The 27,001-nt window shown below is 36.6% G+C and overlaps 2 protein-coding genes across 14 annotated transcripts in view; one reads left to right on the forward strand and one right to left on the reverse strand.

Moving 5' to 3' along the window:
- The window catches only part of NTNG1 (netrin G1), a 157,018-nt gene that overhangs the window by 128,744 nt on the left and 1,273 nt on the right, over positions 1-27,001 (forward strand). Inside the window, exon 10 of one of the 12 annotated variants that reach the window (XM_083846754.1) lies at positions 7,780-7,811. The exons of the other annotated variants lie outside the window; for them this stretch is intronic. Within the exon in view, the coding sequence (XP_083702880.1) occupies positions 7,780-7,796 (17 nt within the window). The 3' untranslated portion in view covers positions 7,797-7,811. Of the gene's footprint in view, positions 1-7,779; positions 7,812-27,001 lie in introns of those variants that run through there. 12 annotated transcript variants of the gene reach the window in all.
- LOC310903457 (uncharacterized protein) overlaps positions 1-27,001 on the reverse strand; it is an 88,419-nt gene that overhangs the window by 60,020 nt on the left and 1,398 nt on the right. Inside the window, exons 2-8 of one of the 2 annotated variants that reach the window (XM_083846774.1) lie at positions 24,053-24,205; positions 19,570-19,672; positions 16,396-16,525; positions 15,619-15,701; positions 13,886-13,968; positions 10,479-10,626; positions 691-814 (exon numbers count right to left, since the gene is read on the reverse strand). In XM_083846774.1, coding sequence (XP_083702900.1) covers positions 691-814; positions 10,479-10,626; positions 13,886-13,968; positions 15,619-15,628 — 365 coding nt within the window. In that variant the 5' untranslated portion in view covers positions 15,629-15,701; positions 16,396-16,525; positions 19,570-19,672; positions 24,053-24,205. Of the gene's footprint in view, positions 1-690; positions 7,847-10,478; positions 10,627-13,885; positions 13,969-15,618; positions 15,702-16,395; positions 16,526-19,569; positions 19,673-24,052; positions 24,206-27,001 lie in introns of those variants that run through there. The other variant, XR_014587538.1, reaches the window with a different exon arrangement.

A 27,001-nucleotide genomic window follows, 5' to 3' on the forward strand; every position in this document is an offset into this window, starting at 1 on the left:
TGTATGCTATCATGTGCAGCTACTTAAGGGCAGAAAATGAGCAAAACCTCTACAAGCTGTAAGAATGCCACACTGCCGATCTTTATGGAGATTCCCAGATGAGGACAGTGGATTGACTGTTCCATCCATTAATTTTAATGTACTTTCAGTGTCCTCTCTCTTGCTCCTGATAACACCTGCGGAAGCTCCCACTGAAATACATAAATATGTGTGCCTTGCCAAACGTGAAGTAGGTTTTGTGTACTAAAACATCAGCATATTAACTCTAACTTTAAAATTCTTACTGAAAGACAAAAGGTAATTTCTCTGCATGTTTCCTTTTTTCTATACTCAACTTCAGCCTATTTGAGTAACTGAACTATGCTTTCATACATTAGGACTATGTCTCTGAACAATAAAACTGCAACACACTACCTCATTACTTGTTATAATTAATGAAAACCACATAAAAGCTGAAGATAATTTTTAAAAAGTATACTTCTTTAAAAATAGGTGCTAAAATTTGGTATAAGTATTATTAGAAGCAGATGTTTCAATGCTTAGTTGTATATTTAGATCCTTTTCTGGTTAACAGGTCTTGTAAATGAGTGGAAATAGCACACCAGTACATATAGGATTAGGCTTTTATTGCCAATTTCTTTTGTAATAGATTCTGAAGATTTATTCTTTATAACTGTTTTGATCACCTACTTGGAGAAACTCTGAAGAGTCCTCTCACGTTCTTCTTTCACCTTTTCTCCCTGCCTCTCTGCATGCTTCCACACAGACACATTAAACAGAGATTCCTCTAACAGCTTGCTTTTGATTTGTAAGGCTGAAAAACACAAGAGAATGTAATTACTGACACTGATTAGCCAAACATAAAATTGACCAGAGAGCCACGCAAATTCTCTAAATGCTCTAAAACAAACATAAATTTTAAATCATAAGTTAAAGGAACAATAAAGATGGAGATTACCCCTTCCTCTCTAAACAATGAATAGTCTGAAATAGAAAACCTAGGCTTGTGACAGTTCAGTAAATGTGTCTGAAAACCAGCAAATGCAGAATTTCAAGACAGACTGTAATAATTAATCAATTATCATTAAACTCATACACGAATAGAAAGGAAGGTTGCATTGGCAAGGCAGCTAAATGTTACCTGAGAAAATTGGACTCTCTCTGCCTCTGCCAGGAAAGCTCCTGTCTGTATTTGGGCAGGTTGTTTAAACCGTATTTTTTGTGTGTGGTTGCTAACTTCATTCCCATTTGCTGGGTGCCTGCCCTTGAGTTCTGTTTGACAAAACATGGAGCACATACAGTTCCAACAGAAAGCAGGTGAAGTACTTTTCAAATCTCCAAGTCCTCTATCATTAATATTTTGAAAAATCAGATCCTAGGTATCTCAAAACCAGCATTTGAAATCACAGGATCTTGCTTTGCCTGTGCACCCCTTATGTAGGAGGAGGTTGTCACCTCCCCTGCACCTTACCCTAGGTACCAGCAAAATAAGCATTAGAATTTGCGAAGCATCGAGATATGGTAGTAACAGGAAGGAAAAAGAAAAAAAAAAAAAACTGAAAAGAAGGAAATCGATATGATTCTCTGAAGCAGAATTTGAATAAAACATAGCAAACATTTATGTCTGTATCATGGGTTTAAATAAAATATTAAGTAGCTGAGATATTGAACAGGGCTGGAGATCTGTGGAGTGAATTGTACGGTCATATTATATATACACACACACCAAGTTGTTAAATCTGTAAAAGTAATTACTTATTAACTATTTCCAGTCTTCTCAGGTTTGGACATTATAAGCTCAATAATGTTTTCCTAATTAGGATTTTTTGAGCCCAACATATAAAAAACCTGATTTTAGCTGAATCAGAGTATTTGTAAAACCTTTAGACAGTTTCTGGAAATGCAAGCTAGTGCCTTTTTATTTGCTGACAAAACTAATTAAGTGTCCCTGTGTTGTTATTTTATGAACAAATCTCCATGTGATTCTATAACTATCAGATATTCTCCAAGTTCCATCAAAGTATCTGATCAAATTTAGAAGAAAAACAACTAGATGCAGTTGTCAGTTCTATGGAACAGACACCAAATTGCCATGTTTTACCAAGCACACACTGATTTAAATCTTGCTTCAAGTCTTTTCATGGAGGAACAGAATTCCAATTCATTTAATTTTGTAGCACAGCAATTTTACCTCTGTTATCTTTTCATTGAAATCTAAACAAATGACTGGACAAACAAGCAAACCCTGAAATATACAGGAAAAATAGGAACTTCTTCTTCTGCCTTAGCAAAGCACAAAAGGATTATTTGTCTGGACATGTAGTGTATGGTTGTGATTTGTTTCCCTTGAGCTTGCGCTGTCCAGAAATATACATATGCAAAGATAGATACTCATAAAGCACATCAACGTGTGGTTGTTTACTTTTGGTCATACAAAGCCTATCGGCATTATTAAGAAAATCTATTTTTATGGAGCTTTGTTGCTATACATCATTGACCTAGGGCGACCAGAAGCATGACCTATAAATAAGTAAGTTAAATCTATACCATAGCTAGTTTAATTACTTGTATGATTGCATAAGTAAATGGAGTGGCTTAGTTTAAAATATTAGTAATCCTATTTGTGAAAAACAATGCTGGAAGTCCGGTTGTGTTCTAAGGCTCACAATATATCATTTGATAAATTACTGTTCAAAGTCTACCTTGTACCACACTTGGGCGAAAGAGACAGAAGCTATTATCCTCAGAAGTATTCATTTAGGTACTGCACTCGTACCGATTTCATCTAAAACCTTTGAGGAGGATCTAGGCAGAGCGCTCATCACTTGCGTCTCTGTGCATTCAGAGGTCAGATGCAATTTTAGACTTCGCCTCCCAGATAAAAAGCACCATGATAACAGCTGTTATCTTACTGAATTCAGGGTTTGTGCTGCACAGACATAGTGGTCAGCAGGGTCTGGTTGGTACAGGAAGGTTTGCTGCCCTCAGGAAAAAGAGGCGGAATAGATGCAACTGTGCCTCTAAGCCCTCCCCCTGGACCCATCCATGCCGCAGGCACCAGGCACGCAGGGGAAGCAGCTGGGGTTTAGCTCTCCACTGCCCTTCCAGATACGCACAATGGTTTTCTCACCAGCACACATACAGAGATCAAAGCATAAGGAGCGTATTACGAACTGAGCAGTCTGGTCCTGAAACTCTTTTAGAATTCCAGAAACAGGAGGAACTGCATAGCTATATTTCATTTTTCTACGCTATAGTAATTAAACAATTTCCTTTAAAAATGAATGTAGAAACAGAAGAAAACAAAGCTACAAACCCAGAAAGAGACTTAACCAGTAACTACAGCTGTTCTGGGCCAGTCCTGAAATGAACACAGTGCTCTGTGATAAGGGGAACCCGTAAAAAAAATTAGAAGCATCTACACAGAAGAACTGCTTGAGTTTGAAAAATGAATGAAGATAAAATATTACGCAAGAGCATTCATTCGATTTTCTAAGCTTACAACTCAAAGTATTGTATCTTTCATACTTCTTGTCCACGACATTTCAGGTGACTGTTCTATACGCTCAGGAGTGTTTGAAAATAACACCTTTTAATTTCACGTGCGCAACAGTTGATTCCAAAAACAGCCACATATTTACCCAATCTGACAAAGAACAAGTGCCACTCTTGCCAAACTCAGCTTAGCAGCACAGCTCTAATTTTCATTATGCATGATTATCCAATGGGGAAAAGGGTGAGGGAAAGTCCAATGATTACTATGACTCACTAGCTCCCTTCATATAGCTAATGAGCAAATACAGAGCTTGAACCTTCAGTCCTGCAGCCCCACAAAGCCTAGACTGAGAACAAGAGTTACCAACAGTAGCTTGCACCCCAGTTAAATTCAGCACGTTATTTCTTGTGAATCATTGTTTTAAATCATCTTGTTTCAATGGTGTAAATGTTAAACAATTAGCAAGTAAGTTTTCAGTCAGATGCCTTATGTCAAGCTCTGAATAGTTTCTTTTATTTTACCCTCTTTTTTTCTCCTATTTTATTTTTTTTGTTAAAGCAGGCAGAGGATTACAATTACACTCTTATCTTCAATGCTCAAGCTGCACTCAGTGCTTGTATCTGGACTGAACTTTTATCGCTCTGCAGCCTGTTAGATAGTTCATATTCTGTTACAGCGTGCATTTGACTTGTATGATTAAATACATTTTTTCTGCATTTTATGATGTTACAAATGTGAGAGCCCAAGGCATTTGATCAAAATCATGCAGATTGAATTTCCAAAGAAAATCAAACCTGAAATTGTGATCCTGTAAATTAAAGTAATGTTTGCTTGTGGAAGTTTGCATTCACAGTTCAACAAGAAAAGGTGCATTACCTTCCATTTCTTAAAATACATCATATTCTTCTTTCTAGATAGATTAAGTATGTAAATGTAATGTTCTCTTCCCATTGCCTCTCCCCTGGAAGCTTAGTGAGCTTTTAGACTTGTTTGTACGCAGGTGCATCTGTCCTTCGATACCTGCACATTGAATTTGTGTGTGGGGAACTATATTCTGTAAAAAGAAACAAATTCAAAACCAGAAAGCCCTGCTTTCTGGTTCACCTTTTTCCATCCTTTTACCAGGGGCAAGGCCACAAAAGGAATTTTCCCTCTGCACAGGTGCAGTATAGACTTCTACTTCTGGTCTGTTTTGGTGCCAGGACTGGTGCTAGCAAGTGCACTGCCACCCTTGGAGCCAGAGGGACATAAAATAAAAAGAATTTATTGAAAAATATGAAGTTCTGATGGGGTTGAACATGGCGGTCCCTAAGGAACAATTTGCCCTTGGACTCGACACATAAAATGCTGCTTTCCCAATACCTCTTTTACATGATTGTTATGCAGACTAAAGAAATTGTGTGTGTATAGGGATTTGGATGTCAGAGGAACAGACTCTGCTTCAAACTACTCCCAATTTAAATGCAGAATAATTCTCCTTAAACCAATTCAGAATCCCTCTGCTTCAGCTCAAGGCAAAGTACAGCTCACGGGTGTAAGGACAAGCAAGGCAAAATTACAAACAAAATTACAGTGTTATCAAGCCTGATTCTCAGATGATTCAAAACACCGATTCCATTAGCCTCAGTGGAAGCATGCTGAGTTACTATACATGTAATGCCATACTGATAGCCTGAGCCTTCTAAACCTGAGGAAACAATGTGTTAATAAGCACGTTTACATTAATTCCAAAACACACGGCCCAAAGAATAACCATACAGATAAACTGATACATAGAAAATATTTTTACTATCCAAGTATGAATATCATGGAGTTATATTTTTTTAATGAGATACTGGACTTGGAGAAAAAGAAGGCTGATATCTCCCTGCAGAGAGGATATTTAAAAATAAATAAATGCCACACCACAAATACTGTATTTAACAAAAAAAACTTAAATGAAACACCTTTCCTCTATGAAGAGCATAGAGAAGAAAATAAAAGCATGGGATGCTGTCTACATATAGGTATTTTAAAGATCTACATAGTTACCATAAAATGGCTAGACTGGGGATCAAGCCTCAAGCTCCTCTTAGTACTGCTGCTTCAAAACCTGTCAAATGTTGTGAAAAGAGAGCAGCCTACAAAGGGAATAGGCTAGAGTGACATCGTGAATGCTCAAGCAGGTTATCTCGGTGCCTCTGAGCTGGAAGGAAGGCTTCTACAAAAAGGATCAGGATTGTGAGCTAGGTAACACCTGTGTGTGGGGAAGCCCCTAGGGATAACAGATCATAAAACAAACAGAATGAGGCATAGGGTAGGGGGTTAGCTAGCCTAAGTTAGCATCTTATTAAGAGGCACTAGGTTCTTAACAGACTCCAGCTCTTCAATTCGGGAGATTTATTCTGATAACCTGGTGATCAGATTTTCTTTCTCCAACGTGAAAATGAATTGTACAGAAGCAACATTGACACACGTAACCCTTAATAGAACAATTCTTCCCCAGCAAGGTAAAGGCTTGGATTGGAGCAAAGAGGCTCTTCTCCTGGTGATCTGGCCAAGGTATCAGCTTCAAAGGTGCTATTCCACAGCTGCCTAAATTGCTTTAATTGCAGGTGCTGCAATCCCCCTTCTCCCAGTTACCAGCTGTCTAATCCCCCATCCCCAGTAACATCTCAGGCACTTGTTGGACCCATCCCTGAACCATCTCAGAACTAACTCAGCAGGACACTAAAGAGGCAAGAAAATTTTCCTCTGCTTTAGTTCTGTGATACGACTCAGCCAGGGGTTGGACAAGCAGGAGCACCCAGGGAGGGCATCGCCCCATGGGCTGGGGCATGATGTGACCCAGGCAACCGGCAGTGAGGCTGCACTATGCAGCCCTGCAATACAGCACGTGCTGGGGAAATGGGGGATCAGCATCTCCTCTTTCCCTCATTAGACCATTCACGTTATACTCTAGCAAGCTGTTGGCATTTGTACCAGACAAAGCTACACAATTTAAGAACAAGCAGGTGGATAATTAGGGAGACTTCCTAAAAAAAATTCAAAACTGTTCTGTATTCACCCCCACTCCTCCCAGAAAAACACCTAACCTATAGAATAACACAAAACTCTAAGATCTGCTTGTACTGAGGTGGTACAGTAACTTTTTGCAGACTGAAGAACTGTTTTTCGATGTGCAGAGCCAAAATGAACGATAGTGATAGACATGATCAGAGTCCATTTCACAACAGTCCAGTCTAGGAAGAAGGAATGTGATTTGCAGATACTTCAGTATTTTTGGTGCTGTGTCACGGGAGCATTCTGAATAACTAAATACTAGGAAATTCATAAAAAGTCAAACAAGTAGCAGTATTTGTTTTCTTTAGTCAGATGATTTTAAAATGGTTAATATTTGATAGCACAATGATAAATATTTTAATACAGTATATTGCACTCAGTTAGGAGTAGATCAAAAATATACAAAGTAAGCTCCATGAGATAAACTTTTATTAGGAACATGAAATAGAACATAAAGCTTGATAGCAATTACTGTTTAATCTATTCACATTTGGAAACGTATTGAAGAGGAAATTTATAAAGCAGTTAATTGTTCTGAATTATTAAGTGTTCATTTGAACAGTGATGAGCAGGACTACTTCTGCTCTGAAAATGTCATGCTTTCCTTTCAAGCCTGCTCACTGGCCATAACTATAATTTGCCTGCTCACTACCTTTTTATGAGAACTGAAATAAAAAGATCTATACCACCACAGACACGCCCAAATGGGACATTTTTATAAAGGGGCCTTAAAAGGATCATTTAGGAGTACGTAAAATAATCTCTATTCTACTTAACTGGAGATAAAAACTACTGACCTGATGCAATTAAAGATAGTTGACACTTGCTATCTTGCCATCAGTATAACTGATAGCAATGCTGACAGCACGTGCTAATTATTAAGGCTTCAGGATTTAGAGCTTTAGCTTCGTTTACACATGTCCAATTACAACTCCTCCAAGAGATCTTTCTGTTCATGCTGATAGCAATATGAAAATCACAGTTCAGTTTAGAAAGAGCTGATAGGTGTGAACTTGCAAGGTATTGACTGCCTTCCACAACAGGAGCTAGCCTCCCTCAGTGCTATTATGCTATTAAAGGTAAATAATAATAAATAAATCTTGCCTAGCTTCCACCTTCAATGGATTTCAGAGTTCTTCTAGGTACAGGGGGCACACCTGCTGTTAAGGTGCATTTCTGCCCTGAATTTTAATATGCTGAAAGGATTTAATCCTAAAGTAATCAGCAATTTCTGTCTTCAGGTTTCATAGAATCATAGAATACCCTGAGTTGGAAGGGACCCACAAGGATCATCAAGTCCAACTCCTAGGTTTGTATTTCTACAGAGCTGAGTACTGTAGTATCTAACAGCTGATGACATGCATTTAATGACATAGTGCAACTATTTGAGGTACTTTCAAAAAGATTTTGGCTTTTGTCATTGACAGTATTTTTAATGAGTAATCTATACAGGTGAAATAAACTCTCATCAGACAACATTTTAAAGAAATTTAGTTGAGCTAAAAGAGTTTAGTACCAACAGGTTGAGTACTTCAGCAATGAATTTCTGAAAATAATCAGGACCTTTCAAGATCTGAGCTTTTAACTCAAATGCTTAACAGAAGTGCTTTTTTTTTTTTTTTTTAATATTATTCCCACTTCGCTCTATTGTTTTCTGAGCATCTTACCTTGTCTATGGTAAAGCTGGTCTTTAAAACCTCTCACTCCTGTGAGTCATGTGTTTATCTTCACGTTTGCATGCTTATAGCCACTAGAACACCTTACAGTAGAAACCTGAGAAAGTCTGCACTGAAGTCTGCACAGGGATCAATTTAATCCAGTTTTCTGTATTTGACAGTAGTAATGAGTGGTATTTCATTCACCACAAGTATCCAAACTCTAGAAAGCTACTGCTTAGGTACTTTCTTAGCCAAAGAATTCATCAATATCTTCATACTTAGTTGGTCTCAATGTGACTTTTATCCACTGATTTGTCTAATCACTTCTGGAGACATTCATTCATTCCAAACAACCTGTTTGGATAACAAAATTCACTGTTCCATTATACAAAATAGCCATAAAATTCACCGTTTCATTATACCAAGTGTCTTTGTTTTAACCAGCTGACTGATAATAATAATAAGAATAAATGAATGATCATGTCCAGTTCACCTTTGCCAGAGCATTTATGATTTTATAGATGTCTGTTGTATTTTTCTTCAATCTATCTTCCCTTTTTTATGCAGAGGAATACTAATCTGTTTAATCCCCCCTTTACCTGCAACAATTTATATCTATGATCAGACTTCACCCTACCGTTTTTGGTAGTACTATATACTTTCTCAATATGCAGGACTTTAGACTTAAAGAGATCGGTGCATCCTGAACTCATATGGTCGCATTGTGGTGTTTTCTGTTTCATTCTTTTTTCCTGTCCTAAAAATTTCAAGGTTCTATTCGCCTTTTTGACTGATACAGAGCATTAAGTCAAAATTGTCAGTAAATTACACGGAACTACTCTTAAAGTCTCTTTCTTAAATGGTAAAAAGCCAAATATCTATAGAGATAGAAGATTTTGCTATACATTACTTGTCAAAAACCAATTTCATCTACCGTTTTATTGTACTATAACCCAGCATCTTAGAAATTCTTCTGAAGATCTTTACAGCCCCAATACTTTTGTAATACGAACAAACTTTATTATGTTACTTTTCACTCACTTTTCTAGCACAGTTCTGCACGTATAATTCCTGACATGATTCTTACAGGACTAAGTAGTAGTCTCTTTTCAGTTGAAATAATTGACATTTATTCTTACCCCTTTTCCCATTATTTAATCCATGATTATACCATGAAAAAAAATACGCTTATTGCATGACTGCCTGGTTTCTTTGAAAAATGTTACTGAGGGATCTCATGAAGTGCTTTTGGAGATTCATGTTATCAACTTGATCACCTGTGTCCACATGCTGCTTACCAATTCCTTCAAAAAATTATCTACTAGATTTGTGCACAACTATTTCCTATGATTTCCCTCTACTAAAAAAAAAAAATTTGCTCTTCCCTGCTTATTATGCTTACTCATCTATTTGCTAATTCTGTTCTTCATTACAGTTCCCATCAATTTGCTTGCTGCAGAAGTACTTACTAGTCTGTAGTTCCTCTAACTCTCCTTGGGGCTCTTTCTAAAAATCCTGTCTGTAAAAGTCCCTTCTTGTAGTTAAGGAAGCCAGTCTTGGCAATTAAATTAGTAAAACCACAGGTAAGAGAAATTTGTTTGTTTGTTGGTTTTTTTGTTTTGTTTTGTTTTTTTAAATTGGGTCGATATTACTTGTTTCCTGTCATCTGATAGAACACACTGTTCTCCATTTTTTAAGAATGGTTTGTATATAATTTGAGGTGCCTCCAGAATTTGTTCCCATCAAGAGAGGCAGTGACATAGTAATTTCCTGAAGCTCTTCCACATACTGAATACTTGACAGACTTTTTTTCCATGAACGTATCTTGTACACCATTCATTTGCTCTAGAGACTTCCTGGGAAGCTTCTACTTCTGCTGTGTTTCAAAAATAATAATAATTAAAAAAGAACTACTAATTTTGTGAATTTAATGCATCACTTTAAATTCTTTCTGGCCTTCCTTGGTACCTTAACATGTTCTTAGAGCTGAAGTACTAGTGTTGATACTCTTTTCTTTTTTCCTTCACTTCATTATAATTTCAGAATTGTTATTCTTTCTTTACTGTTTGTAAATAAATCTCTTTATAAAGTTTTCCTTTACTCTGCTGCTAACAAGGCAATTTTTATAACTATACTTTTCAATAGTGGTATTGGTTTTGATACTCACTTTATGCTGCGTCTATAATATGACTGGCTCACCAAATCATCTGCAAGCATTATGCCCCTTTAGCTTCTCCTAGCATTTATTTCTAATAAGTACATGCATGATGATATCTTCTTACCCTGGATCTTTACCCTTGAGACATGTAACCTTGCAGTGACTTCATATTGTTGTGGTTTAACCCGGCTGGCAGCTGAACACCACACAGCCGTTCGCTCACCCTCCCCCCTCCCTCTCTGGGATGGGGGAGAGAAACGGGAAAGTGAAGCCTGTGAGTTGAGATAAAGACAGTTTATTAAGACAGGAATATAATAATAACAATAATAATAATAGTGATAATGATAATAGTATTAATAATAATAATGTGTACAAACAAGTGATGCACAATGCAATTGCTCACCACCCGCTGACCGATGCCCAGCCTATCCCCGAGCAGCCGGCCCCCCCACCCCGGCCAGCCACCCCTATATATTGTTTAGCATGACCCCAGATGGTATGGAATACCCCTTTGGCCAGTTTGGGTCAGCTGTCCTGGGTCTGTCCCCTCCCAGCTCCTGCTGCACCCCCAGCCTGCTCGCTGGCAGGACAGAGCGAGAAGCTGAAAAGTCCTTGGCCTGGTGTAAGCACTGCTCTGCAACAATTAAAACATCAGCATGTTATCAGCGCTCTTCTCATCCTAATCCAAAACATAGCACCCTACCAGCTGCTAGGAGGAAAAATTAACTCTGTCCTAACTGGAACCAGGACACATATTCACCTTGAAATTAAACATGCAAGTAAATATTTTGACAAGGAACACGAGAATGATAAAATTAGAAACGAAAGCTTGGTCTCATAAACATCAGTCCAGCTTTTTAGTCACAACTCTTTAGTCAGAACTTCTTAGACTATTCCTCTTTACTGCAGATGATTTAGTCAAGCTGTTCATACGAATAAGAACCTTGAAAGTGAATGAAGTTTTGCAGGATTTACCCAATATGTATTTAGACGGGGCTGATAGCCCCTACACAAGTACTGTGATGTTCTGTAAAATGTTAATGGTATTACTCCTTTCAATCTCTTTCATCACTGCAATTTTGAAGCACGATTTTGTTGATTTCAAACTGCTCTTCTCTCACACTGGACTACATCTAATGGCAAAATCATTTAAAAAGACTTTTAATGGGAGCGGAGTCAAGCCCACTGTAATTATGTTGGCTTCTAAAGAGAATAATTAAATTGTTAATAAAACTTTTACCTATAATCATCAAGTGAGAAGAGAAAGCTGTGACAGTGCTGGAAGTTTAAAGATTTCTACAGAGAATAGGAATGAGTATGATCATAATTCAGATGCTGGTAATTAACGTATGTAGAAAGTCTATCAACTTGGCAAATTACATTAAAGGGGCCGTGTTCGTTCATATGACGATTAAAGCATTACGCCCAAAACTATTTTGTGTTTTTTACAACTGCAGCTACCAAGTACTTCTTTATATGCTATTTTCTTCCTTTTTTTTTTCTTTCTAACAACTATGTCTTTTTGTTCAGATAGAAGTGGAAAGCTACATAAAAACAACTGCGCTGATGCCATTGGCTGAATCTAAAGGCAATATATTGATTTGTACTTGTCTTTGCCCATTACTTTACCAATTCCATTCCCTTTCTAGAGTTAGTGGAGTAACTTTGCAAATCTTTCATGATTTTCAGACATACACAGATAGCATGTGTTTTCCAGATGTAGAAAGAAAAGTATAAGAAAATATGTCTGCTGATAAACCAAAATATTGCTCCAGCTTATGAACCCAGTGGTGGAGCTGTGTACTGAGTATCTCTGAATTGCTGAACAGAAAGCCATCATTATCTTTCTAGGACTCTTAGCTGCTAGCCCCATTTCTTACTGTAGTTCATACTTAAATTTAAAGGCTTTTCCAATGGACCCCAAAATCTATTCTTGCACTTCAAAACTGCTAGGCCACTTTTACCCATATACACTAACCATTTTCAGCTCCCATACACACTGACAGGCGTGGGAGCAACCAACATCTTCAGTATTCTCTGTACAGAAATAGCTGTCTATTGCAGACAATTTAGTTGGGTGTCCTGTTAATGAGATGCTTCACCATTGAGCTCTGAATATTATACATACTTTAAATGGGAAATGAACTTCCCTTTAAAGTGAGAATATCTTGAAATAGGACTCCTACTTTGAAGAGTTGAAAATTTCATTTCCAAGGAGAGTAAAGAGTTTCACCACATGTAGCTCTTTCTTTCAAGAACTGAAGCTGCATTTTGATAGTGAGGCAATAAGCACTGACTAGAATCCAGAGAGAACAAGTTACTCTCACAAGGTTCAGAAAACTGGCTTACTTCCTACTGATTTCAAGAACAGGAAAATCCCACAATAAGATTTAAACTGGGGCCATTAGTGCAAGGAAATTCATATTGAGGGCAAACATAGCATCCTTAAATCATCCCCATTGTGTCGACATTATGCAGCAAACTGCAGCTGTCTGCAAGAAGACTTCAGTTCTCAGAAAAAAAATCATTCCATATATCTTTACAGACAGATTACAAAAATGTATTGCAATGGAAATGTCTTTAAAAAGAGCCAGGTGTTTTGAAATGACTCAAATTACATACGCACACATGCCAGTTGGTACACTGGGAAGACATCATGAAACACAGGCATGTACACAGCATAATTTCTGCAAGGGTTTGGAAATTTGGATCCAGATTTACACCACCTATCAGAGTAAAGCCATATAGTGCTATAATTTTTGTGCAATGACCTGCTAGTTCATGCAAAACCCTTACTGATTTAAAACACAAATTAAAAGATGCTTAGAGAAGCGCACTCTGTTTTTATCTTTTCTTTTATTCAGTGGCACTATGACGACTTAACGATGCTGCAGCCCACGCCTGCTCTGCAGCATTAGAAGACCTTGACTGTGTTGCATAGAGAAAACACTGAGCCAGCCAAGATGTGTTGTGCACCTCCCTCACCTTCTCCCACCCATCCTGGCTTTGGCCCAAATACCTCTCTTCCAGTTCCAGCCCCTTCCTTTCAGCATTCATCTTTCTTTGAGTCTAGCAGATACTCATTCCATAGCTTTCTTGCAGTCTTCAGAAAGCCATCATCCCACTCAGATCTGCCATTACCACTTAAAAAACGCTGTCTCACACAGGCAACATAAAACCTCTGCATTTCACACTCCACTCATGCGCTTACTTCACTGTGCCTGTCTTTCAAACCTGATCAGGAAACCGTGCTGGAGTCTCTCCTGCCCCAAGACCATATATCTATGCAAAGGTTGGCATTACCTGTGACATGATGGCTAGCTGTGCTTGCCACATACCTCCATGGAGCAGGAGGGAACTCAGTGTTCAGCCTCAGTGTTTGATCCTTCATAAGAGTCCCGTCATAGAGCAGTCCTACAAAAAGTCATCCTACCTGGAATTACAGCCTTTTCTCATCTTCCAACATCATGTGTATGCATGCATCCATCACCTGGGACTCTACAAAGGCATGCCATAAACACTGGTTCTCACCATAAGAGGGGGGTGTAATACAGTTCTGGAGGAGACTTGTGAGCAGAGGAGGCAGATTTCCATTGCAGTCCTTGCCAAATCTGCTGAAAGAGAAGGATGAACATGTGATAGGAGCTATGGGCATTCAGCTTCTGTAAGGTAGGGGCAAGCATGAGAGGATGGCTTGGGACACAGGACAAGACTGGACTGGAGGAGATAAACTTGTCAGGAAATACAGCTTCATTATCCAAATAGTATTTAGCAAAACTCTTCCTTTTCTCTAAAAGTCCCTCAAGGAAAAATACTCAGACTCTTTTAAATAATCTACATTTTAGAAGTACATTTTCATTGTGTGTAACTCTTCCTTAAGGTGAGCGTATGAGTTAGTAACATTGTTATATGCACAGCATGAGAAAGAAGACTAAGTTCTTGGCTGTTCAGTCTCACATACGAGTGGAAGACTTGTTGAGTAAAGCAGTTATTCCTTTTCAACATGAAGCTTGAATGTATTGATACAATATATGTATCGAAATATGTAACACTGATTATAAAGCAACTTATTTTACCTGTGTCCAGAATAATGGAGTCCTATTATTTTTCAATTCTAGCCTAGTAAACTAAATAATAGCACAATAAACTAGCACATTCTAGCACAATAAACTAAAAAATGGAGAAAATTTTAAATACAATAAAGCAATTGCTTCTAAGTGAAATCATACTTTGCAGTTCTCTGTTCCTTGAGGATCTCAGGTTATTTCAGTCTTCACTAATAATTAAATTCTAACTCATTTGTGCATCAAAAGTTATGCAAGAACTTTCCCCTCTGTTAAGCACAGAAGGAAAGAGTTTTTACAGTTAGAGAATTTTAACTCAAAACTTTTTTATGTGTGAATTATCTTAACATTTTGTCATAGTAAGCACTATCAATACACATGTTTAAACACACTATCTTTAGTTCATTTGAGCATATAATGAACTTTTCTGACATTAACTAAACATATATGCATTGAGTGCTCTCTTTCCAAGTCTAAGCCAGGCCTGTTGTTACGCAGATGTTTTCTAAACTGTAGTGAAACTCTGTAGTTGATAAAAAAAGAGATTGGTGCCATTGTTTAAATATTGCAATAACTTATTAATAACAGCCTGCATAATAATATTGTGAAAAATATATAGATCAGCCTGTCTGTTGTATCAATCAATCTGTCAAAATGAACTGTGCATTTTAACTGTGTAGTTACCAAAACATCACTTTTGGAAAGACAAATAAATAACAGGGGCCTTTGAAATTTTAAAAGGCAGTATAATCAAAGACAGTTATTTTGTAGTGTGCTTTAGTACAGGAGTCCTTTGGACTTCACATTAAATGATGTGATAATGTAAGTCAGTTAAGAAAAATAAAAGGTGTTTTCAACAACACTAGCTAAGCTGATCACGTTGTTTACACCTGCACAGCATATTGCAGAAAAACTAGTGTGCCTGAAAAGGACTGTCTTGGAATGCAAATGTCTATTATCCATGCTTTCCCGTCTAGTGGCTGCTCTGTCATGAAGATAAATGCACACTGATACCTAGAGCAAGTCTGTGTGTAACAATAAATATTGTTGATGAAAACTATCATGAAGCAGCTAATAGTTTTAATTATTTGATGCATTAATTTATTAGTTCTCATTTCTGCTGAGTGCTACGTGCCAGCTGTTTAAGCCAGTGAAAAGAGTAGGAAAGTAAATCATTACACCAATTAAAATCCCACTTACAGGACAGCATATTATCATCCAGTATATTTCAGAAGGAAATTATGACGTAAGAATCTGCCTGTTCAGTCTCATTTTTCAATTTCACTGCAATTAAAAAAAAAAAAATGAATAACATATAAGATTTTTTTAAATGCCAAGATAAAGCACAGGAGACAAAAAAAAGGATTTGCAAATCTTTACCATGTTTCTGATATATGAATATGAAGTTTCTAAAGCTCTGACCAGTCAGATTAAAAGAAGGTACATACATGACATCAGTATTTCTAAGAATATTTAAACATCTTATGCAATTGCACACGCCACTTGTAAATGGACAAGATTGCATATTCCTTTTTTAACTTGATAGCTTGTAAGCATTTTTCAACCTGAAACTCTCCAAATTCCCTTGGAAATAGTAAACAACTCTGTTGTTGCATTTATCTAAAAAACAGTGCAATGTAGTAAACAGAACTGGAATTCACAGGACCTATGTTTTTACCCTTCTTTTGTTAGCACAGGCAAATCATTTGGCTTTCCTTGGCATCAACCTCTCCATTGTTCACTGGCAGTAATAACTCTTACTCATTCTGAAGAGCTTTGTGAGACCTAAGGGGCCATGTTTTTATCCCCATTCCAGAGCTATCTCAACAAAAGCACTCTGAAGCCTTTCATCTACATTCAACACAGTATGTTAACATAGATACAGATTATCTCCTGATAATTGTTGCTTTAGCAAAAAAAAAATATATATTATCCCTCAAATTTCCTATGTTTTGTAAGAAGTTTATAAATGTTTTAACTTTACATTGTAACTAATCGTCACATAAACTCTGAATGTTCATCTGCTGAGAGATCCTAGGCCATTTACGTTGCACACTTGTGTTTTGATCTTCTATAGTAGGGTATTTTGCTTGTGTCTTAAATGCCTCTGTTTTGAAAAATACATTTAAGAGGAACATATAGCAATCATAAATATAAACTTGGCTTTATTCTTACCTATGGTCACCATAACATAGCTGATAAATCACACTTAATACAGAAATATTTATTTATCTATCAATTACTTCAGAGCTTCCTTTCCCTTTAATATTTACATATGCATCCCATATTAATATCTTTGTTATTTATGACAGTGTAATTTAAAATTATTGATGTTTCCATTACAAACTCTTTTTTATGTAGTTTACTTCATCATAACGTATATTTCCATTAGATTGTTACTAATTTTTCAAAATGCTCTATGCAATTGGCTTTATTCCAAAGAAGCAAAAATAAGAAAGTTGAAACAGATTATAGATGACAAAAAACTTTAGAATAGCAGTATTTAAAATTTAATTTAGTGTTTATATAACACCTCTTTTGTGTAAAAACTACATAAATTCAACTAGATTATTTAAAAAGAAAAAACACCCACTGAAATGCAAAATTATTATTTTTATCTCAAAGAATTTTCCTACACCATTTTTCCCATATGCTGCAAGTGGCATAAAAAAAAATAGGAAGAACCAACCTTATTGCATCTGAGTGATACTAACCTCATTAATAAAAACGTAGTTGTCAAAAGAAAAAACAGGATATGCACATGCACCCATCTATCATATACTTGGGAAGCAAAAAAAAACCTATGAGAGAATACAACAAAAATACTATCATTAAATGACATAATCTTCTAATTTAATATTAAACTTCTTACCAAGGAACACTGAAAGCATTTTAAGTTTTGTCTACTAAGAACATCAGGATCCAAGGCCATGCAGCTGTTTTGAGGAATACCAATACAAGTATGTATCTTCAGATAAGTACTATTGGGGAATTCATGTCATTATTAGAAAAAGCCACCAACTTTGTCTTTCTTTCTCTATTCTTCCATTAAAAAAATAGGAAAATAATTATTAGAATACTCATCTCCTAAAACATTAGGAAATATTTTAAGTTGCGATTGTCTTCTCCGATTTTACTGCCAAAAAGGATTAAGTGTGTAGGGACATTCCATGGGTTTTGAAAGCCTTCAATCCAGCATTCTCTGCGATGGACAGCAGGAAGAGAAGCTTTTGTCTTAGTAAGCAAATTAGAGTTCTGTTTGTGTTCAAAACATTCTTGCAAGTCAAAAACCCTAGCGAGTAAACCTGAGGAATATTTATAATCACGTATTCGAATTGCTGACCTTTGGATGCTTCTGCCTTGGTTTGCTCTTCAGGCCGCCTTCTGCTTTTTTGTACTCTGTAGAAGTGATCCTTGTTGTATTTTAAGGAAATACTGTTGTTGTGTATGAAGCTGAAAATATACAGCAAAGCCATCCTGCTAGCTTTCCAGACAGGACTGAATTAATTGCCTGACTTAAGATGTCTGATGGCACTGCTCAGGTGCAGGGGAAGTGGGCAGCTCCACAATGCTGGAAAGCCAGAACTTGGGGAGACCAAGGAGGGAAGCTCCCCAGCATGAGGTCCTGCTGCACTGCCTGAGCAAGGTGAGCAGAGCAGCTTCAGTGGCAGCAAGGCCACTGGCTGCAGGTTGCCAGCCATGTCCCTTGTAGTGGGTTGGGTCTGGGATCATGCTGGGAAGTCAGACATAACAGGCAGGGGCAGAATCAACCGGGAGCAGCTGAGCCTGCCAGGTCATGCAGATGAGGACCAAGGCAAGGGTCTGAGTTCAAATGCACTGGTGGGCAGAGGGCACTTGGGTGGAGGCCACAGGTAAAACTTTCCACAGCTCTTACTCACAACTTCGGAATTTCTATAGCAGTAGCCTTTAGTGTTTCTTGCATAGCAGCACTGTATCAGAGCAGATGTCAAACACAGGCAGGGGAGCCACAGAGAGCTTTCAGGTAAGAGGGTTGCAGGCTACCCAGGAAAGTCACAGCCTGTTGGCACACCAAAATACCTAACGGCCACTAGAGACCCACAGGCATATCCTGACCCAGCTGGTCTCCTGGCACCGTTCCCACAAGCTTGAAACTCTCATAGCTCTCACTACATATCTACCAGCCCTGTGCAAGCACCTGAAATAGCCTCTGGCACCTCTAATGGCAGTATCTGCATGTATTTGGAGAACCATATCCCACCTACCAGCTGTTCAGGGCCTTTTGATGACCAGTGCATCTTCTGTATCTGAGGGGTTATTGCACTTAGCCAATTTTTATTGATAGTGGTTATATCCAAACCCTGACCTTGCTGTTGGCACTAGAAAAAAAAAAAAAAAAGAAAAAAAAGTGGATTCTATTGCTTCTCTTCCCACTTAAGGAAAGAGAAGACAGATGGTTTAAGAATGTTCTAAGATAGAAATAATGGCACCACTGCTTACAACTTTTTAAGTGGAATATGAATGATAGGGGCATGTAGTGTCCCTGTTGAGTAACTAAAGTTATGCTGAAGCTTATTGCTCTCCTGAGATTATCCTAAAATATGGTGAGGGTCATACCAAGTCAGCGGTAGCCCTCCATTAGCAAAGCAATAAAAAGCATGAGGATTTTTTTCCCCCTTTGAGAATCATCCTCTTTTGGAGAAGTATAAAATCAAAACTATCTAAATCATACAACTGAAAGGTTAACTAACCATTTCCTAAAACCAAGGAAGATGGAGAGGTTTATCTCAACAGTAATTCTTACATGATGAAATCTGCATTTGTTTTCAGCCATTTTAACAAGCTATTTGGTGTTGTTTCAGACAAGGCTATTATGACTTCTCTATCATGCAAGAGTATGAAATCCAAAATTCATCTTTCTCCTCATCCTTTTGACAGATTTGATGCATTTCTTCTCAATATCTTTTATCACTTAAATCCAAGAATTTTAGATTAAAAATACAGATGGAAAATGAGAAAGCACAGACATAGCCTGTGAAATAGAGTAACTTTCTATCTCCGCTGTCTTTGTACCATGCTTAAAATTAAGTTTGTTCTGTAGAGGATTTTGCATTTTCTGTAGCAAAGCAATCAACTATGGTTACCCATGTGAATGCCAGGATAAATCAGTACCTATTTACAGGAGAGAGGAATCGCCATCCATTCTGTGGCTGTACACAGGAGACAGCTCTGAATAGAAGCTGCATCTTCTAAGTAGAAACTCTGAAGAAGTTTCCTGCAATTTGATTAGAAATAGTTTTGTAGTGAAAATTGTGCACAGAGACCAGAAATTCCATGTAGAAAAACAATCCAAAAACTCTACCAGAAACTTTCAGCAAACACAGTTTCTTCATTACCCACCTATCATTCTCCTATGACTTAATAAAATGGGTTTTATTTTAAAAAGTGTCATTTCAATTGTGCCTCTAATTGGCATTTCTAAGACAATTCAAGATGGAGATGTCTTCCTTTAGAAACTATTCTCACTTGGTCAATGTTGATTTCCTTGTATTGTTTACAATTTAATTAAACACAACATTGTTTCAAATTTGCACCAGAGATCTTTGTATTAATGTCTGTCATTTTAAGACAATAATTGTGACACAGTAAGATATGCCTTAGGCTTGTACTTGTCCACGCTAATTTATTTTGTCTCAACTTCAGATTGCACCTTGGTGGATAAGTACAAACCATTTCTCTTCCCATGCTATCAAAGCGATTTGGCGGTGTCATAAGGTAGTTTTACTAATCCCACTGCAGCAAATGGTTAGTTAGTATCACTTTACAAAAATATATCATTATGGATATCTTTGGTTTAAAACAGCAATAGCTGTTTTTCATATCAGGTATCTCTGGTTCAGAAACAATAAGTCTGATCAACACTTTGACATATATTCATAGTAGCTCAACATTTAAAAACCATTTAGAAGTAAATGTAACTGGTAACAATAAAATAAAATAAAAACCAATAAATTCTAATAATAATCTAGTAGTAGACCTAATTGGCAGAAAAGTAGGGGGAGAAATCTTAGTGACAAAATCTTTAAGTAATTACTAGACACTGGTTATTCAAATTAGTAAGATGCTTAAGTTATACAAGTTTGAGGTTTTTGTCATGCAGTGTGCAACAGTAATTGTAACAGCAATTGTGAATATTTCAGAAGAAGCCTGACTACTTAAAATTTTCCCATGCCCTTATGCCCTCATTCCTAATATTTACTTTGTATGTGTGAAATCTCATTAGTGTCACTAGAGCTCCACATAGAAATCCTTGAAACATAACAATAGCAGAATTGAGGTCCTTTTATATTGCACAAAAACAACACTTAGGATTGTTTCCAAATAATGGGGAAAGTTGTTGTTGCTAACTTTGGCAGGCTGAAAATATTTTGATTGTGGTCACCTGTTCTGAAACCATTGGAAACAATTTTAAACCTCTGCATTTGAATGAGACTGTTTTGCATGCCCCAGCTTCATTAATGTCTATTTAACAAATACTAGGAAAATATTATTCATACCTTTCCTTGGTGACTGCGGAGGTTTTGTATTGCACATTTGCTATATGTATGCCTAGATGGCTGTACCCTTAGTAGGCATACACACAAACTTCCTTATTTGTTGCAATTTCTTTTATATTCTATGCTTGCTTGCTTTTTTTTTTTTTGGGGGGGGGGGGCAGGGGTTGGGGGGGGAGTTGCTTTCATGGAATAGAATGGTTTTGTTTTAAACCATTTAAGTGATTACATTTTTACAAAATTATGCCAACTAGTTACAGAATTTTTATAACATTCATAGGAAGTAATTCTGTACTTGACAAGAAATCACTTGTGCTTGGCCTCAATTTACTGAACTTATGTAGCAAGATGAAATCTCCCAGTTTTTCCAGAGCATTTCAATTCAATGTGCTGTTCACAGATCTCTCTATATAGACAACCACTGCATATATTGAAACTTCCTATGAACGTAATTACCAGAAACATGGGTTCATTGTTCTGAAACAGTATTTGGTTAGCATGTGTGCTAAAAATCTATCCATAAATGAATTCATATAACATTCTTTGCTAGACAGGAAGCAGCAAGGAAACAGATGCATTAGAAAAAAATCAGCCAAAAATAATTTCTTTAGCCACTAGACCTGTGACCTGCATGCTTTCAAAGCTACTAACAATGGCTGGAATCCAAGGTCAAAAATTCTCATTATTTCAGTAGTGTCATTCATACAAACTACTGAGGAACAGTACGGAAATTTCACTGCAGCAGAAATAGGGCCAGAACTTGCTTCAGTCCCTTAGAATAGACCAAAATGGTGTGTAACATATTCAGAGCTGTCAACCCACCAACCTGTCCAAGGACTATAATACTCAGGATCTGGGAGACAAAAAAGAGATAAGGGAAGAAACAGTCGTGAGAGAGCGAGCTATAACAAATATCACAAAAAGACCACATGGAAGAAAAATAGCAATGGGAGAGATCATACAAAACTTTGCTTGAAATGAAAGGCTTAAGAATTCAAGAAAGAAAAAAAAAAGGACCTAATAAAAAGTTTGTTTTTATTTTTTCTGTGACTTCATTGTTAATGATCTTTCTGCTGTTTCCATAAATAATGAACATTTCAAAATCAACACAGATTTTGATGCGGAAAGGGAAAACCACCTCTCAGATCACAAAAAAAAAAAAAAAAAAAGTAAAAGATATTTGGGTTTTGTTTGTTTGATTTTATAAGTTAATTGCCCATCCTTTCTCACGTTCATGTGGCTAACCCAGCTGAATAAGAAGCTTCTGTAGGCAAGCTGTACAAAAATGAAGGTAGTATGAAGAAAGGTACATGTATTTTCTCCCCTCTTGGATGGCCCTCAGGAAGGATAGGAGGCTAAAAGAAATTGGGTTTAAATCCAATGATATTTCCTGTCTGAGCAGTAGACAGACCAAAAGCTCTTTGCATATTCTTTGAAGATGCCCAGACACAGTAGCCAGAAAGAACATAAGCCAATAGCACAGTGCTGTGTCTGAGGTGATCAAAAAGAACAAGACTTGCATTTGTGTTAATGTGTCTAGATTTCTGCTTCATAGCTAAAGCCACCCCTAATATAATCTCTATTTTTTTTCAAGAAGCTGCAAAAGTATTAAGGATGCGTTTTGGACAGACTCAGAAATTTCCATGTATTATTCAGGCTTGAACAGTTAAGAAGAAAGTAGACATTTGTCAAACATCTACACTACTCTCAATATAGTTCATTAAATACCTAATATAAATTCTGTGAAACACTCACATATCACTTACCCCTTGAACTGCTTGAGCTGGTTGAAAGACTAGATTTTTTTTCCCCTTGTTTTCCTTTTATATTCCATTTACAAATTTAATGACAATGGAATTACAAACCAAATAGTTACTTGTGAATATTTTTGTATTTTGAAGCAAGGTATCGTTTGGTATTTAAAAAGGTCTTATCCTGTAAAAAGAGGCTTCAATATCTTAGTAATGATTACTTTTGAAAACACGCTTAAACTTTAATTTAAAAAAAATAACAATCTCTTACTAATTGCAAGCACTTGTTAGTTTACAGGCATTTTCCCCCGGAAGAGAAAAGCTTCAAATGGCTACCCATCTTTACACATAGCTTTTTTCTTTCTCATTTGTATAGCGTTTTTAAAGATCCCATAATCAAACTACAGCTTAGATCATAAATTGATTATTTATGAAAAAAATAAAATTTTCCTTTATTTTACATTAAATATTTCACTTCCCACAGTAGCACTAGAAGATCTGGAGACTGTGCTCAGAAATACCCCTCAAAAAGCCTATGAAACTCTCCACAACAAGTCAGATGTCTGTTTTGTTCCTTAAATAATCGATTTGATGCATTGTCTTCTAATTCATGAAGATCTGCCAGCAAACTCACAGCTAGTTTAGCCACACAAGTCTTAGGAGTCAAGTATGACTAATTCAAAATTAGTTTTTATTTTCATTGTTTCTTCAGTGTTTCATTCTTTGATCAGAATTTGATACCTGACACCTTTCCGATTACAAAAAAAATAGAAAAAATGGATTGTCCAAGCATAGTTTTGGACACCAAATGCTGAACATGAATAATCAAGATGTAGGTCTTCTGTGATTCACAGCTGGTTATCAGAGTCCTGCCAATAACATGAAGAGCAGGAGGATGGCAGAGCTGACCTTTGTTCCTAGCTATGCTCACAATGTAGTAGTTCAAAGAAAAAAAAAAAAAAGACAATTCACTCCTGCCTATAAAAGGCAACCTAGGCATCTTTACACTAGAATGCAGTTCAAAATACATCAGTTAATCCTCTTGCCTAAACAGTCAACAGACAGCAATTCTTTCACAGTTAATTCAGAGGCACTAAGCAGACGATGCAAATGCTCCCTTTCTACTTGCATTTATTTTGATATGCTGAAAAAAGGGCTTTTCTTTAATTGTTAACTTTTATTAGCCAATGACAGAGCTAAGGCAAAGCTAGTTCGACATCTCTCTGCAGTGGAGGCGGTATTTCACTGTTCGGTGTATAAGAGTAGGCCAGAGTAAAGTAGGTAGAAGGCAGAAAAGGTGCAATGGGCAGGAAACCCTACCAGGCATGTGCTGGACTCCACCAGTCCTACCTGCACGCTCCAGCATGAGTTACAACAGTTGTCCTTGGACTTCAACACAGAGCAAGGGGTCTCCAACTTCCTGGCCCTCCTGGCCCCATTCAGCAGCTGTCTTCTCAGAGTAAAACAGAGAAGCCACTTCTAAAATGCGTTATAATATGTATCCTAGCAAAATATCACATTAACATCAGAAACATTACTAATTTTCAAAACACCAATCAATATACTTGCCTTTCTTATGTCTTGGCAGAATGTTGACTAGTTTTCTTTAAGGAATAAATTTTGTTCTAAACTTCAGTGAAAACACTCCAGTGAACACGCATTTCTATGTTGCTGATGTGCTACACTCATTAGCTACAGCAAATCCAAATCCAAACTGAAAAAACTTAATAATGGTTAGCTAACAATTAGTTAATATTTAAATTTTAAAAGTCATCCTTGCCATGCCCTCTGAAAGTTGGGAATGGTATTAGAGTTGGTCAGAATAAAATTAAAACAAAAGTGACAAAAAATAAAGGGATTTCATTTCACAACTGTTTTACTTCCAAATCACCACAATTGCTATCTACATAATACATACATGTGTGTACGTGTGTGGGTGCAAAAGAAACACAGGATTAAACTAAGGGAAAAAAAGCTTTGATAACACCAAATTAACAATTCAATAATTTCCAGCTGCAAGTACTTTGCTAAGAATATTAAACTCTACTGTATTTACTTTTCTGCATTTCTGTGGGCAAAAACAGTACACAAGAAATACTGGAGAGAAGCTTTTGATCCATCCCTTAAGTACCTTAAAGAAAAACTTGAAGTAAGAAATAAACAGTCTGATTTAAAACTTCAGTATCTGTAACATTATATCCAAAATTTTGTATACAACGATAACTAGAGGCATTTGATAGCAGCCTGCATCAGTGTGTCAGACAGCACCATCACCCATATCCAGCAATCTGTAACAACATAATCAGCATCTGGGTTGACATCCTCCTAAAATAACAGGCTATCGTTGTCAATATAAGTTTAAAAATGGTACAGCTATTGGAAAACAAATTTGTGTTACTAAATACTTGGAAAATTTGGGACAATATATTCAGGGCCAAACATGAAGTGAAATATCTCATCTGCTGTTTAAAAAGTAGTACTTAATTCACTATTGATTTCCACCCAATTATTCGAGGCAAACAGTCAGTATTGATGGGACACATATTTCACCATTTTTATTGCCTGAATTGTAAGAAGCATCCCAGCAATGAGTAGTCCAGAACAAATAGGTACAGTGGCGGTACCATCTGGCAAATTGTTTTGATTTTACATTTGATATGGCTAAATATATACAATATGAATAATAAGGTCAGCTTTAATTATCTGTTATAACTGAGGCTATATAACTCAAATATTGACTTAAAATCCAGTTCATTTTTTCAGCCTGTTGCCATTATACTTTTCTGGGCTGTTAAGCTCACCACATTTATTTGGTTGCGATTTACTGTTCCTTGTGCATAATAAAGACTTTGTTATAGTGAATATACAGAACATCAAATTCAGATGTATGGATGCCACCCATGTATTGTCTGTTGCACCTTAATATTCAAGTTTTGATGTCACAGTTCATAAACTGGACAATTCCAACTCCAGAGCAGTTAGTATGGAGCTTTGATTACTGAAGTTATCACTAAAAAAAAGGTATTTAGTTGTTCTCTCTCAAGTACATCTGTGTAACACACTGCATTAGTATTTGGCCCACTTGGATGCATAACATTAGAAAGCAGTTGTCAGAGCCCTTCCAAAATGAGAAAATGTCTTTTCTGAAAGCAAGCCAGGACAGATAAGATTGCCAGTAACATTCTTGGTACACAAAATTGTATAGATTTATGTAGACCTCTGTCTCTTAAGGACATAGGCTGTTTGGATTTTAGTTTTCATAATATTTGGGTTGGTTTTAAGAACAAGTTAACACTTATAAAACTGTACTTTTTGTAGAACTAAATAGCAATATGTTTAAAGTAAAAGGAAGAATATTTTCTCCTATTCTGAATTAATAAGGTTATTTCCAGGCTAATATTTGTATAAACAGCATATAATGTTAAGTTTATCTCAACCAAACCATTCCTTAATTCCTTAAGGGAAAATTTTTACTGTTACATCCTGCCTAAACAGTAGGTGCAAAATATTTATTAAAATCACCACTCCCATGTAAGACAGAGCTGTAAGCTAGCACATATTCTACTAGTGTTTTTCTCTGGAATAAAACACAGATTGACACGTTCAAGTAGTACGTTCCTCTTGTTTTTATATAGTTACCAAGTGAAATATTTTGACTGATATTTAGTAGTTAAAAAATAAAAAGCTGCCAAATTTTCATATACAAAGTGTGATGCAACTCTCTAAAACCACTGCTTGTGTTACTTTCTCTCAATTCTTTTGTCAAATCTGATTTCTGAAGTTGTTATATCAGGCTACAACGTCTAACTAGGATAGTTTTGTCAGATACCCTTGTACCAAAGCAACAAACTTAGTTAAGAATAAATATTTGATCTGTAATGGAAATTACAACTTGATCTTTTATTTCCATATGTACATAGCATAAAATCCCCATCAAATAGCATGCTGATATTCCTGCCTGTGCTTGCCTTATTTTTTGCATATTTTTTCAGATCACTGATATGTGCAATTCTTGATTACAAAATCCTGTCTTCTCATACAGATCTTTTTACTTCAGCAAAGCCACATTGCATTTTTAACCACTGCTCATGTTGTCCAAAAGCCTTAAGCACCTTGCCTCTTTCAAGTAACAACAAACTCACCTATAGTTCCAGTTCAGTAGTAACTATAAAATAGCAGCCAATGGCACAAAGCAGGTATTAATATTCATATTTCATTATTAATTCATTACTAATATTAATTTGTTAGTTAATATTCAGCAGTCTGAAGTGGATAAGATTCTCCAAGACTACAGCTTAA

Source organism: Anser anser, assembly GCF_964211835.1.
Source record: "Anser anser genome assembly, chromosome: 8".
NCBI classification, from domain to species: domain Eukaryota; kingdom Metazoa; phylum Chordata; class Aves; order Anseriformes; family Anatidae; genus Anser; species Anser anser.